The 14,021-nt window shown below is 46.1% G+C and overlaps 1 protein-coding gene across 1 annotated transcript in view; it reads left to right on the top strand.

Moving 5' to 3' along the window:
- The window catches only part of LOC134996061 (oocyte zinc finger protein XlCOF22-like), a 162,076-nt gene extending 158,880 nt beyond the window's left edge, over positions 1-3,196 (top strand). The window contains exon 11 of the mRNA XM_063951161.1: positions 83-3,196. Coding sequence (XP_063807231.1) covers positions 83-615 — 533 coding nt within the window. The 3' untranslated portion in view covers positions 616-3,196. The remainder of the gene's footprint in view (positions 1-82) is intronic.
- The last annotated feature ends 10,825 nt before the right edge of the window (positions 3,197-14,021 follow it).

Genomic DNA, 14,021 nt, shown 5'->3' with positions numbered 1-14,021 from the left:
TTTGAGTTGTTTATCACACATGATGACGTGACCCATCTGCTGATATACAGAGAGTTTATCTTAGTACTTCTATCCCCAACAGGTCCGCACACCTATCCTGAGAAGATGCATCAGTGCTCGGAGTGTCAGCAATGTTTCCCTTATCATTCAGCCCTCGTCACCCATCAGCAAACGCATAGCGCCAGTAATCTGTATAGATGCTCAGTTTGTGGAGTGCGTTTCAGCTCCAGATTAGCTCTTACCACCCACCAGCGATGTCACACTAACGACAAACTGTTTTACTGTTCTTACTGTGGGAAATCCTTTCAGCAGAAGTCACGTCTTGTGTACCATAAGAGGACTCACACTGGGGAAAAGCCATTTTCATGCACAGAGTGTTGGAGATGTTTTACCTGCAGATCTGCACTTACTAAACACCAGCGGATTCACTCAGGCGAGAAGCCATTTAAGTGCACAGAGTGCGGAAAATGTTTTCTCCAGAAAGCCGACCTTGTGAAGCATCAGCGCACTCACACCGGGGAGAGGCCATTTGTGTGTTGCCAGTGCGGCCGCTGCTTTTCAAATAGCTCAAATCTTTGGCGACATAAGAAGGTCCACACCGATCTAGGTGAATAAACTGTCTATCATATGCATAACAAAACTTGTATATGAATTGCAGACAGATTACTTTTCTTGTTGAATTGCGCAACTTACTGTGTCCATTCATGTATTCTTCAAAAAATATGCATTGTGGATACAATAGAAACGTCACTTGAAATTTCCATCTACTACCACTTTTTGGCGTAACATAAATTAGTTATGAGAGTGAAGAACCTCAGAACTGTCTCTGGGTCTGATTCTAAATTTGGGAATAAAGTTAGAGCATTTATCTGTGCACCTGGACAGACGATGGGCCTAATTCAAACCTGAGCGCTCGCTAGCGTTTTTTGCACCGCTGAGATCAGCTCAGAACTGTGCATGCGTATGCACTTCAATGTACAGGCACCTTTCACGGATACAAAGTGGATTGCTGCTCAGCGATGGGTTTGTGCAAAATATCAATTCGCACGGCCGTTTGCAAGGAGACTGACAGGAAGAAGGGGTTTGTGGGTGGCAACTGACCATTTTCTGGGAGTGGTTGGAAAAACAGGCAGGTCCATGCGTTTGCAGGGAGGGTGTCTGACGTCAGTTCCAGGCCTGGACAGGCTGAAGTGATCACAGCAGCTGAGTAAGTCCTGGGCTACTCAGAAACTGCACAAACTCTTCTTGTACCATTTGGCAGCACATGCGATCGCACCCTTGCCACAGCTAAAATACACTCCCCGGTGGGCGGCGACTGTGCGAACGCTGGACTGCAAAAAGCCCGAGCGATCAGGTGTGAATTAGGCCCCATGTTGCAATTCAAGGGGCGAAATTACATATTTTTTTTGCATGTGGGGTAAATACTATCTTTTGCATGTAGACCACAAATGCTGACCAGCTTTATGTTTACACTGCAATTTAGATTTGAGTTTGGACACACCTTTCTCAAAGGTAAAACTCTCTGCACTATTTTACCAAGGTGTACAGTTACTTGCTCTTATTTACTTTATTCTCTAATCAGAGTCCGCTTCTCGGTTACATGTATTACTTTAATGTCTTTGTATTGATTACATTCAGAACAATTATTGGGGGATGGATAATTTTAATGATCCTGGACTGAGAGGAGTCAGTTGCCACAGATAATTCCGGCTGTGAGCTGATTATGTAAATCAGAGGCAGATTGCAGCCAAGATAAATTTTATTGGGAGAGCCAGAGTAAGGACGATTACAAGGGTCGTGTTCCCAGGGTCCCACTGTGGGGAGTGCATGTCACATAAGGGGGCCCTTGTTTAGAAATATGGTGTATTTACATCCTCTTTTGTGGTGATATGCTATATCTGTCACATCCTCCCCATCATAACACCAGTATAATCAGTGACAGTGGGTAGTGAGTCTCTATCTGTGATCGATAACAGTCTGATGGCATGTGGGCAGGTCTGGTGGACATGTGAGGATGTCTGCGGGGGCAATTGGACAGGTCTGTGGCATGTGGTACACTTAAGCATTGTGAGGGGTCGACATATCGGGCACTTTCTCTGTTAGCCAAGGCTCCATGCTACATCTGCTGAGCCATTAGAGGAAAGAACCCTATCTGCTTTATTTTTTATCAAGTCCCACAATTTCTAATTGCACTCTGGATTACAGTGTTTCAAAATCCACTGGAATGAACTTTTCCAAAAGTGCAACTGGAAGGTGCAACATGCACACCTGATAGGTGAGGCCCCATTTAAACCATTTCAGAGCCTCTATAAGAATGAAGTCCTCTTGCTGAGCAGAAAAGGCTGCGCTGCCTCCCAACACAGGGAACTACACTTTAAATGTTCCTACTCTTACCCTCCATATTATTCATTCTATCCAGTCCTATGAAATTAAGGGTCTATTTACTAAGCCTTGGATGAAGGTAAAGTGGACGGAGTTAAAGTACCAGCCAACCAGCTCCTAACTGTCATTTTTCAAACCCAGCCTGTGACATGGCAGTTAGGAGCTGATTGGCTGGTACTTTATCTCGGTCCACTTTATCTTGTATTTGCATGTGGGTGCACTACTATGGCTAATTTGTACCCCTCACATCCCCCTTTCTACCCAACATTTCCTATACAGTTTTGCAGCTGTTCTGCCCATAATTCCAGGCCTCATTGGCAAAACAGGAGCAACGGCACAAAATGGACAGTTGCTGTCATGTAACAGCATTTGTTGAATCTACAGTAAATAAAAATCTAAGTTCTAACTAGCCATATAAAATTGAAAGTTAAACAACCCAAACAGCATCATCTCTGTTTTGTAGTCAATGTTAGGAAATGGTCAAATTTTTCTTTAATATTCTAGTGTATCCAGCCCAGGTGAGGTTGTTGAAGGCAGTTAGGCTGTAGTGGCAGTTGAAAAGCTCATTGTGCCAGGAAGCCAGTGGCGTCCAGGAGGCCAGAGTCTACACTTGCAAGAGGCAGGAATGACTTTGAGAAGGACAGAAGTTGCCTTGCCTGTGAGAGATAGGACTAGAATTTAAGTGAGACTTTGCAGACTAGCTGCCCGCTATAGAGAGGTGACCAGCAATGAGATAGTGTACTGCATGGGTCTAGGTTGTTTGTCATTTCCTGTTTCATTTATGCTGCCAATAAAACTCTTTGCTTAATTTGAATTACGGTACTCCATCGAAGTCGCATACTGTTTGTCTGTCCTGTAGGACAGATTTGGAGGTTTCTCAGAGACAAAGGGATGGAAAAGTCTGGGTGTGGCTTTACTCAGCTAATTAAGATATATTATTAGTAAATAGCTCCTAGGGAGCAAAAGGGTTACACTATATGGTCCTCAGTCCTGCACATGTAGAAGGAGCTGTGTCAACACTATGGACCAATCTACAAATGCACATAGTGGATACAGAGAAAACATCGCTTGAATTATTTCTTGGTTGGTGTTATAGTAGGTATGAGAGTGAAAAAACATTGGAACTGTTTGTTACTGCTGTGACTTTTTTTTTTTTTAATCAATAGTTTTTATTGAAAAGATAAACATTTTTATGGGGTACAGAACGAAGAAAAAGGGGGGGTGATACATCAACACAGTGTAAGGGTCGGTATGGTAGGGATGTAGAAGAAAGAGGGAGGGGGTGGGGGAGAATAGGGGTCCAGACTAGAATTGGAGGAGTGTTACATCGGAGCCTTGTATACATAATACATCAGAGAAGTTGGGACATATAGAAAAACTATACATTGCAGTAAGGTAATAGTGGCCTAATCCTGTTGGGCAGAAGTTATAGGTACGCTTTAGAAGATGGTATTGGGGGGAGACCTAGTAGGGGTCGACTCTTAACAGGGAGGGGAAGGTGTAACTGCCTAGGTAATGGGGGGTGTAATGATAGGTGTTGTATTTTAGTTCAGACATTGTCGGGTTGCCGGATGGGCTAAGTGGGGGTGAGGTGGATTTATGAAGATATTGAGACCCTTCAATCGAGGAAATAAAGGTTTGCCACGCGAGCCAGCGCGTTTTGAGGGAAGAGTGGTTGAGGGAGGAGGAAGCTGATTCCGTCTCCATATGGAAATGGTGGTTTATCTTATGTATAACTCTTAGCAGGGTAGGGGGAGTGGATTGTTTCCACATTTGGGCTAGGTTTGCTCGAGCGGCTATCAGGATGTGGCCCAGGACATATCTGGCAGGTGGCGTTATTGAAGCGGGGACGACTTGTAATAATGCTAGAGTTGGGTCCGGAGCTAGGTGGGTGGACAGAACTTTGTTTATTAGCTCAAATACATCTAACCAGTATTTAGTGATCTTTGGGCACGTCCAGAATATGTGGAAGACATGTCCTACCGAGCCGCATAGTCTCCAGCATTTATTACTGTGAGAGGGCCAGAATTTATGTATTCGGTCTGGGGTTTGGTATAGTCTGTTCACTAGTTTAATATGCATTTTGGTCTGGTTTAGGCACTGGGACATGGAGTGCGAGGTTAAAAAGACTTGACGCCAGTCGTTTGGAGATAGGGTTTTTCCCAGGTCCTGTTCCCATTTCTTTTGGGCGTTTGACTTGGAAGGAGAGGTAGGGGTAATCCGAAGTTTATACCAGTATGTGATGTCGCCTTTGGAATCTGGTAAGGAGAGACGAGAAAAGAGAGTATGTGAGGATGTGTGGAGCGTTGCGTAGGTAGGGGGAATCGTCTTCCACCAGTGTGCTACTTGCACATAGTGGAAGAGTTCTGTAGCTGGAAGAGAGTAATGTGACTGGAGAGTAGAAAAAGATTTTAGAGAAAGTCCATCGAGGAGGTCTCCTAGGGATAGTACTCCTGCGTGTCTCCATTTGGATAGGTTGAGATGTGGAATCATCGATGCTAATGTGGTGATGGATATCTGGGAAATATGGGAAATGGGCGATGTTAGGGAGGTCGATAGGGAGTCCCAGGTTTGTAGAGCAGCTTGCGTGGAGGGAAGGAGGGACGGTTGCGTGGGTCGGAGCGATTTTGGGATACGGAAAAGGTCAGCTAGGGGGATTGGGTTTGATCGAATTTGCTCCAGCTCCATCCAACCAGTGTGCAATTGGGTTGAGAAATAGTATTTAATGGGGGCTAGGAGGGAGGCTTCTTGGTATAGAAGAATATTAGGTATATTAAGACCCCCAAACGCTCTTGGCAAGGTCATTCTTGAAAGAGCCATTGAGGGTGGTTTTGCAGACCAGATATACTTAGTCATGATAGAGGAACAGGTTTGGATGGCTTTCTTTGGGAAGGAGTATGGTATAGTGCGGAAGAGGTACATTAGTTTAGGGAGTAGGGACATTTTAAATGCCGCCATTCGTCCTAGCCAAGAGACCTCATAGGATGACCAGGCTTTCGTAAGTGCTTCTAATGACTTCATCAAGGGGGTTAAGTTGGCAGAGAAGGCGTCTGTAGTGGAGATAGGGATGTTGATACCCAGGTATTTAATTGTATGAGTTCGCCAATTATATGGAAAGGTAGCTTGGAGTGCTGGGGTGGAGTGAGATAAATTGAAGGGGAGGGCGTCCGTTTTAGTAGTGTTTAGTTTATAGTAAGAAGCGAGGCTGTAGGCATCTAGGACAGAGTGTAAGACTGGAAGCGTTGTAGTGGGGTTGGAGATAAATAGGTGGACATCGTCTGCGAAGAGGCTCAGTTTATGGAGGGATGAACCGAACTGAATCGCCGGAATGTTGGGATTGTCTCTTATTTTAGCTGCTAGGGGTTCAATTGATAGGACGAAGATATGGGGGGATAGGGGACAGCCTTGCCTGGTGCCATTTGTAATAGGGAAAGGGTCGGATAGGAAGCCTCCATTGAACACCCGGGCCGTGGGGGAGCTATATAACGCTAAGATAGAGGAAAGGATACGATCCCTAAATCCGAATCTAAGGAGGGTTTGGCGCATGTATGTCCAGTTTAATCTGTCAAAGGCCTTCTCTGCGTCTAACGAAAGCAAGAGAAGGCCCTGGTCTTCAGATAGGGAGTCTATCAGGTTGAAGACCCGACGTGACGTGTGTTGTCAGACGCTTGTCTCCCAGGGATGAAGCCAGTCTGGTCCGGGTGTATCAGTGAGGGTAGGAATTTGTTAATGCGTGTTGCAATCATTTTGGCGTATAGTTTGATGCCGCAGTTTAGTAGCGCTATTGGTCGGTAATTGTGTACGTGGGCGGGGTCTTTGCCGGGCTTAGGAATAGTAACAATACGCGCTTCTAAGAGTTCTGGGGGAAGGGAGCCTCGATCTGAGAATGTATTGTATAGCGAGGTCAGGAGGGGAGAAAGGACGTCATGGAAAGTAGTATAGAGGTCAGAGACAAAGCCGTCTGGGCCGGGGGCTTTATTCCTGGGTGTGGATTTAATAGTTGTAGAGATTTCATCCGCCGACCAAGGGGCATTCAGAGAAGAGAGCTGGTCCTGCGTAAGAGTAGGGAGGGAAAGGTCATCTAGGAAGGACGAAATAGACGGAGGGGAGGGTTATGGGGTGGACGGGTCAGTTGCTAAGTTGTATAATTTGGCGTAATAGCTTGCGAATTGGTTCGTTATATCTTTTGGGTTCAAGATCTTTTGTTTGGAGGGAGAATAAATACATTTAATTCTATTTCTGGCTTGCTGAACGCGGAGTTTGCGTGCAAGCATTTTGCCAGTTTTATTTCCTAGCAGGTAAAACTTGTGGCGCATTCTATTCAAGGCCGCTTGGGTGCGTGCGAGGAGTAGCTTTTGTAGTTGTCCTCGGACATTAGAGATCTCAGTTTTAAGTGTTTTGGAGGGATGGGCCCTATTCTTAGTCTCAAGGTCTAACAGGTCAGCCTCCAGAGTCTTCTGCTTTTGAAGGGCTTGTTTTTTGAGAGTGGCGCCGGCCTGAATGGCGGCTCCACGGGTAACGGCTTTAAAAGCACACCAGTGATTGATAGGAGAGGTATCTTGGGGGGAATTAGTGGTTAAATAGGAGTCAATAGAGTCAGAGATTATTTTTTTAGACAAAGGGTTATTTAGTAGGTAGGGATAAAGGCGCCATTGTCGGGGAGGGTTGTAGTTGCCCTGAAGGTTCCATTTCCAGAGAACTGGGGCGTGGTCCGACCATGTGATTGGTAAGATATCTACGTTATTAGTTCTCTGGAGAGACCATTTATCACATAAAATCAGGTCTATTCTGGAGTAGGAGTTATGGACAAGGGAGTGAAATGTGTATTCTCGACCTGAGGGGAATTGTGTCCTCCAGACATCGTATAAATCGAATTCTGCAAGCAGGTTGCGGAAGGCTAGGGAGGGGCCAGAGATAGTGGTTGGAACAGGCTGGGGGAATTGGCGGGACTTGTCCAATTTAGGGTCTAGAACAAGGTTAAAGTCCCCCAAAACTACCAGAGATCCCCTTAGTGCATTCCGTATAGTGAGGAATAATTTTCGCAAAAAGAAGACCTGGTTAGAGTTAGGAGCGTATAGGGATACCAGGGTAACCGGTTTGTCATTGAGGAGGCCAGTTATGATAATATATCGGCCATTTTTGTCTGAAAGTTGAGAGTGTAGGGAAAAGGAGACATTTTTGTTAAAAAGGATGGCTACTCCGTTTCTTTTGGATGGGCCATTAGCATAGTACCCCACTGGGAAATGGCTATCTTTAAAGAGGGGGGGATTAACAGAAGAGAAGTGGGTTTCTTGTAAAGCTACGACATCAGCTTTTTGCTGGTGGAAGAAGGAGAGGGCCAGCCTACGTTTGTTGGGAGAGTTCAGTCCCTTGACATTGAGAGATATAAGGTTCAACATTGGAAGTCTATATTAGGCATGAGAAAGAGGGGTCTATGGAGATCTATTGGAGCGTATCTGCTCCGAGTGCTAATAGGCACTGGTAGCCAGGGATATGAATCAAGTCTGGAGCTTGAGGAGGAGGGGAGCATGCGGGAAGTGTATGGGTCGGGTTTAAAACAGGAGAGGAAGAGGTAAACAACGAAAAGATAAGGTCCGGTATATTGGACCTGCATGACTACTGCAGGGGAAGGGAAAAAAAAAATTCTGGGGAATGCAGTAGTGCAGAAAAAGGTGAAGGCGGGCTGGATTAACCTGCGCCGCCACTCCAAAACAACTTCTGAGAAAGTAACCTTAGGGCGTGGGCTTCTATTGAAGGCTTCTCTAATTAGGAAACATATGCACCCTAGGGCATAGGCAGGTAATTAGTACGTGTCAGTAAATAACTGGGCAAAGTGTCGCCCCTTAAGATATAACAACAGTTGAACAACATGTGAGGGAGTAACCCCGTAACTTATAGACCTGGAAAACAAACTTATATTAAGGCACAACATTGCATTTGTAGAAAAGAGCATAAAAAGGATATTTTCAACTCCCCACACTAGGGGGGAGGAGGTCTACAGCCTCCGTGAATCGGAGGTTTTGGTGCATGGATTCCGAAAAGACCCAGCTCAGCAGTCCAGTGATTCAGGTATTCGTCCAATCATGGCTGACGTTAGCAGCACGAGACGATAAAGACGGCTTCGAGATGGAAATGTCCCAGTCCATCAATAATTTCACACCTGCATCTAGGGAGGAAATTATGTAGGTTGAGTCTTCATATGAGACTATCAGTTTAACTGGGAATCCCCAGCGGTAGTGGATGTCGTGGGATCTCAAAGCAAGGGTGATAGGGGTGAAAGCACGTCTCTTTGCTATGGTAGCGGCAGAGAAATCTTGGAACAACTGAAGTCCCCCCAGAGTGTCTGAATTTTTGGATTCTCTAGCGGCCCTCATAATGCGTTCCTTAACTGGGAAGAATTGGACTCGAAGGAGGGTGTCTTTAGGGAGGTCGGATGAGACAGTTCGGGGTCTGGGGAGGCGGTGAATGCGGTCAGTCAGGAGTTCCGAGGCATCTGCCTTTGGGAGGAGTTTCTTGAATAGGACAGTGGCGTAGGCTTCCAGTTCAGAGTTGGTGACTGAGTCTGGGATGCCTCGAATTTTGATGTTGTTCCGCCTTGATCTGTCCTCCATATCTGCCAGTTTGGATTTGAATTGATCCAGATCTTGTTGTTGGCGATCGTGAGATGAGAGTAGGTCGTTGTGGGAGGTAACCAATTCCTCCATCTTGCGTTCCAAATGATCCGTCCTATCTCCCAGAGATACCAGCTCAGTTTTGACCTCACGAATGGCAGAGGTCAGATCTTTAGAGAGTTCAGATTTGAAGGCGGAAAGTATCTGGCAGAGGGATCTCACGGTTAGGGGGGCATCCGACTCGCAGTCTACTCCCGAAACAGAGAGCTGTGGACAGGACACTAGATCCCAAGGGGTCCAGTGTGGCGGAGGGGGAAGGAGCATTTTGTAGCGGGAGATTTGGAGAGATTTTCGCGAGGGGTAGGCGACTTTCGGGGGAATTGTCTCCTTTTTTTTTGTAGGAGCCATTTCTCGTCAGTAGCAGCGCACTTAGAGTACTCGGAAAGACGTGCTTCAGGGGAGGGTCCAATCGGCTGGTAATAGTGAAACGGGTGCTCAGTCACATTGATGGATATTACGTGTTATTTAGACAAGCATGAGTGGCGACAGACAGGTTAGAGAGCGCTCACATTGTGGAGGTCACTGAGGTCATAAAGCCGGAGGATGTGATTGCAGGAACAGATCTGAGCTGGGCGGGATGACAATCAGGCCTGTTAATCCAGAGGTGTAAGGGATCTGGTTTTGTCCCGAGGGTGGTGCGGCAAGGGTAGTGGGAGTGCTTCTGGTCTCTGATCTCGTGGTGTCTGGGGTGGTCTGTGTGTTGGGTGCGGGGTATGATAATCGCCGCACGCAGCCGCTAGAGCTATTCCGCCGGCCTTTCTCTGGAGTAGGTGCTGGCTTCAGGAGATATGAGAACAGGCAGGGTTATAGAGATATAAGTATAGTGGCTGTGAGTTGACTATACCAGTATTCGCCACAAGAGGGAGCCCTAGTTACAGCCAGCACCAGTCAGGGAGTGAGATGGGTGCTGTGCCAGTCCCAAGATGGCCGCCGCTTATCAGCGAGAGTTAGGCCCACCGGAGGACTCCCGTTCGTCGATCCCCGCCAGCGGGGGGAGAGATCTTGCCAGCAGTGTTGTGTGAGACGGGGGAGGAAGGGCAGGCGCCTGGAGAGGCCGGGAATCGGCCAGGTAGAGTCTAAAGGCCGGGCGGCGCCAACCGCAAGATGGCCGCCGGCTGCCAGCCAGACACTTCTCGGCCCTTACCTCCCGCAGATCGTCCGGTGACTGGTCTCCCGCGAGGATCAGCGCCCGGTGGGTGAGTCCCCCAGTGCCAGGGAGTGCCTTTCAGGTGGGTGGGAGAGTCCGCAGGGTCGCCGCACCAGGTCCCAGGAAACGCCGGCGCCGCTCCAAAATCGAGGCCCCGGCTTCTGGGGCGGAGGTAGGCCGCAATCCGCAGGAGGCAACGCAGGGCCCCCCCGATTCCGCAGCTTCTTCCTCCAGGTGCAGGGTGAAGTGGTAGGGCTTAGGGGACTAGTCCCTTGTCGGTGGGCCTCCAAATCTGGTCTAGAAGTGGGTTTTAATAGAGTGCCAGCCGGAGCTCAGCAGAGACCCCTACTGCTGTGACTTTTGTGTGTATAAATGTAGTGAATACTTTGGGTCGTCATCCTAGAAAAGAACAACTGGAAGGTACAAAGGGAATTGTTCTGATGTAGTTGGATGTGCACTGTGCAGCGCAAAGTACTAATTATCAGTAATTTGCGCATGCGCAGTACCCATTCTCCGTATGTGCGAATAGGTCCTGCAACGTAGCGAGCAGTCTGGCATCAGACACACTGGACAGCATCTATGGATGAGGGCAGCTGTTAAATCTATCTTAATTCATTGTACACAAATTATTGGTCCACACTTGAAGCCTATGAATGCCAAACATAATATATTGTATTATTTCAATGAAAAGGCTAGCAACACTTAATGCTAACCATCCAAAAGTGACCCACCCTACTCCTGCACCTATCTTCGTCAAGTCATTCTGCAATTCCTCAGCCATTACACGTTCAATCATTTCTGACTTATCTATATATGTGCAATTTTCTTGACCTACTACAGCACATATACCACCTTCAACTGTCATTCTATTCTGTAAAGCAACTTTACAAATTTGGGCAACGTCTTCCACTGTTTGATCAACAGAAACATCAATTCTACCATTTGATCATTAAAGACAGGTATTTATGAATTCACCTTTTCTACCATGGCAGTAGTGGATAATGGAAAAAGTACTCCAGCAGTATGCTCATTGCTCACCATCTGAGAATCTAAAGGATATATCCCATTTTTCCACTTCCGTTTTGCTGTGCTGTTCTACATATGTCAGAGTAGCAGTTGCCAAGTCATGTTCTACAAGGTTGTTTCTCGGATATTGGGGGTCATTCCGTCACGATAGCTCACTGCAGTTTCTCGCAGTGCATTGATCGGGTCAGAACTGCGCAGTGCGCCGGCACATGCCAGCCGTCATTGCCTAGCGATTGCCTCTGAGGCAGAGGCGGTCGCTGGGCGGGAGGTGTGGCCAGACCGTTGGGGGGGCGGGCCGCAGTGGCTGAGTGATGTCACATGCTGTCGCTGCGGGCCGGGGAGCGACGAGTAACACGCTAAAGCTGCGCTGGTCGGGAGCTACTCTTGAAGTGCAAAGGCATTGCCACTGCGATGCCTTTGCACTTCTGCGCGGGGGGGGCGGCACTGACATGCGGGGCGGTCTAGACCTGTGCTGGGCGTCCCCTCGCATGTCAGTGTGAATGATCGTAGCTGTGCTAAATCTGCTAAATTTAGGACAGCTACGATCAACTCGGAATGACCCCCATTGATCTAAGTGCTCAGTAACTCACAAAAGGCACTACATAGGAAAGTACTTATTGGCCACTGGCACTCAAGGCCACTGACACCCACATATAGACCCGTTTTTCACATACCCAATACATATATTTAGGCAAGGGCATGCCTAGTATAAATATAACCCTCAAAAAGTTTAATATGTTGTTTTGGAGAGTGAGACTAATATGAAATGTACATGTTTATATACAAATTGGGATTTATATACAAGAAATAGTTCCACAGCGGGTGGAAAAGAGGTGGTCATGCGGGGTCATTTGACACAACACTCCCCTCGTAGTTTTAGCCACCCCAGAGCTATACACTGGTGGAGAGCATCTGGGAGGAGTGTAGCCAGTGAGGGCACTTTGGAGCTTCCATTGCTAAGTGTAGGGAAGCAAATGCAGAGGGAATAGCAGCAATGGCAGCCCTTACCCACAGCACAGCCAAGTTCAGCAGCACTGGGGATCCAGAAGTAAGTGACGCTGGCTGCTTGAGTGAGTCAGCAGTGGTCGGAGAGACAGGGATGTTGTAACAGGCTGAGAACCCTGATGTCCACCGATGCAAGCACCAGTATGAAGATTTGGTGGAGTGGCCTCAATAGCTTTTAGGTAGAATCCTGTCCCTGGTGTGTTGAGAAATGTATAACGCACCCTGCACACTCCACAGACAGTAACAAGGTTAAAGGCTGTGTTGGCTCGTAAAAAAAAAAAACCACAAAAAACAATTTCATTAACTATTGTTCAGCCAATACATGTTTATGTTATCAGGTTCTTAGCGTGTATACCAATTTAATGACTAGTAGTTATATAGCGTTTAGTATTACATGTTATTGCCATTTTCACTGGCTCCTTAAATTTCTCAATTTGTTATTCAACATCATCATCTTGTGGCCAAGCGTGGTAATACAGTACATTTTTTCCATCAAAGCTAAACCAGGAGCTGCTACAGTGTTGTTTAGCAAGGACTATGTAAATACTGGAGAAACAGTTCTAGATGCACTGCAACTTATACAGGCTTACAGCAGGAACTATAACTAAACTAATACTTGGAGAATACCTGCAGCTCTTCAGCCGACTACATATTAAAGTACTGAAAGTGACATTATGCTGGAAGAGACACCATATCTGGTTACTGGGCTGTATAAATAAAGCCCTTTTGGTTCTATCTGCCTTAACTTCATCAATGGAATTTCTGTGAAATCATATAGCTAAATATGTATGTGTGTGTGTATGTATGTATATATATATATATATATATATATATATATATATATATGGACTAAAATTACCTATGGTAGCAGTTCTGTGCATGGACTAAATAAAGTTATTGCATTCCCATACATAGTGAGTACATATAGTAATGTGTTGTGTTAAAGTTGGGGGTTGATATAATCTGTAAATAAAGACCTCAGGATGTGTCTATAACTTAAATCCTAGTGTGAATTGAGCAGGACTTTTTGGTTAAAGTTTGACGTGTTAGTCTTTGGGCTTCACATTACTTATAACGAAAACAATTGTGAGGTAAAGTGTGTTTTGTGAGCTGTCTTAAAGAAGTCTCCTTTGCATGACAATAAACTGCCCTCTAATACACAAGTATCTGGATGTGGTGTAGGTGGCAAATGAAACATGACATATGGTAACAGTGACACATCATACACCATATGGTCATTAGGGTGTTATTGCAGACCCTTGTCAAATGTATCTGGGCTTCCAGAAGTAAGCTCACCAATGTGCAGGTAGCACATATACAGTATACTTTGGTTCAGGCACACATTTGGTTAGCAGCCCATTTTACTGGCATAGTCCAGGTTGGGTTACATAAAGAAGTCCTAGATATGCCATTAAAGAACGCTGTATTGTTTCCTGTATTGTTTTGTACACGTTGTATTGTCAATAGTACAAATATCCTTATGTAATTGAAGCAAAGTATAATTCACAACCAAAGACTCCACATTACCTATTGAATACCAACAGGAGATTAGATTATTCAATAAACAAATACTAGTTATTTTAGTTACAAATATTGCTTCTGTACAGTTATACCCCTTTTCCACTAGCTCAAAAAACACGGGTAAATGCACGGGGGCGCTCATTTACCCGTGTTTTTTGCAAGTGGAAAAGGGTAAACCCGGATCAAGTGACCCGTGAATCCTACCCGGCTATCTACCTGGGTAGGACACGGGAATGATCCGGGTTGGGTTGTAGTGTAAACGGGAGCCG

This window comes from Pseudophryne corroboree, chromosome 2, assembly GCF_028390025.1.
Source record: "Pseudophryne corroboree isolate aPseCor3 chromosome 2, aPseCor3.hap2, whole genome shotgun sequence".
Lineage (NCBI taxonomy): Eukaryota > Metazoa > Chordata > Amphibia > Anura > Myobatrachidae > Pseudophryne > Pseudophryne corroboree.
Note: the sequence above shows the minus strand (reverse complement) of the source record. Positions and strands in the feature narration are given on the sequence as shown.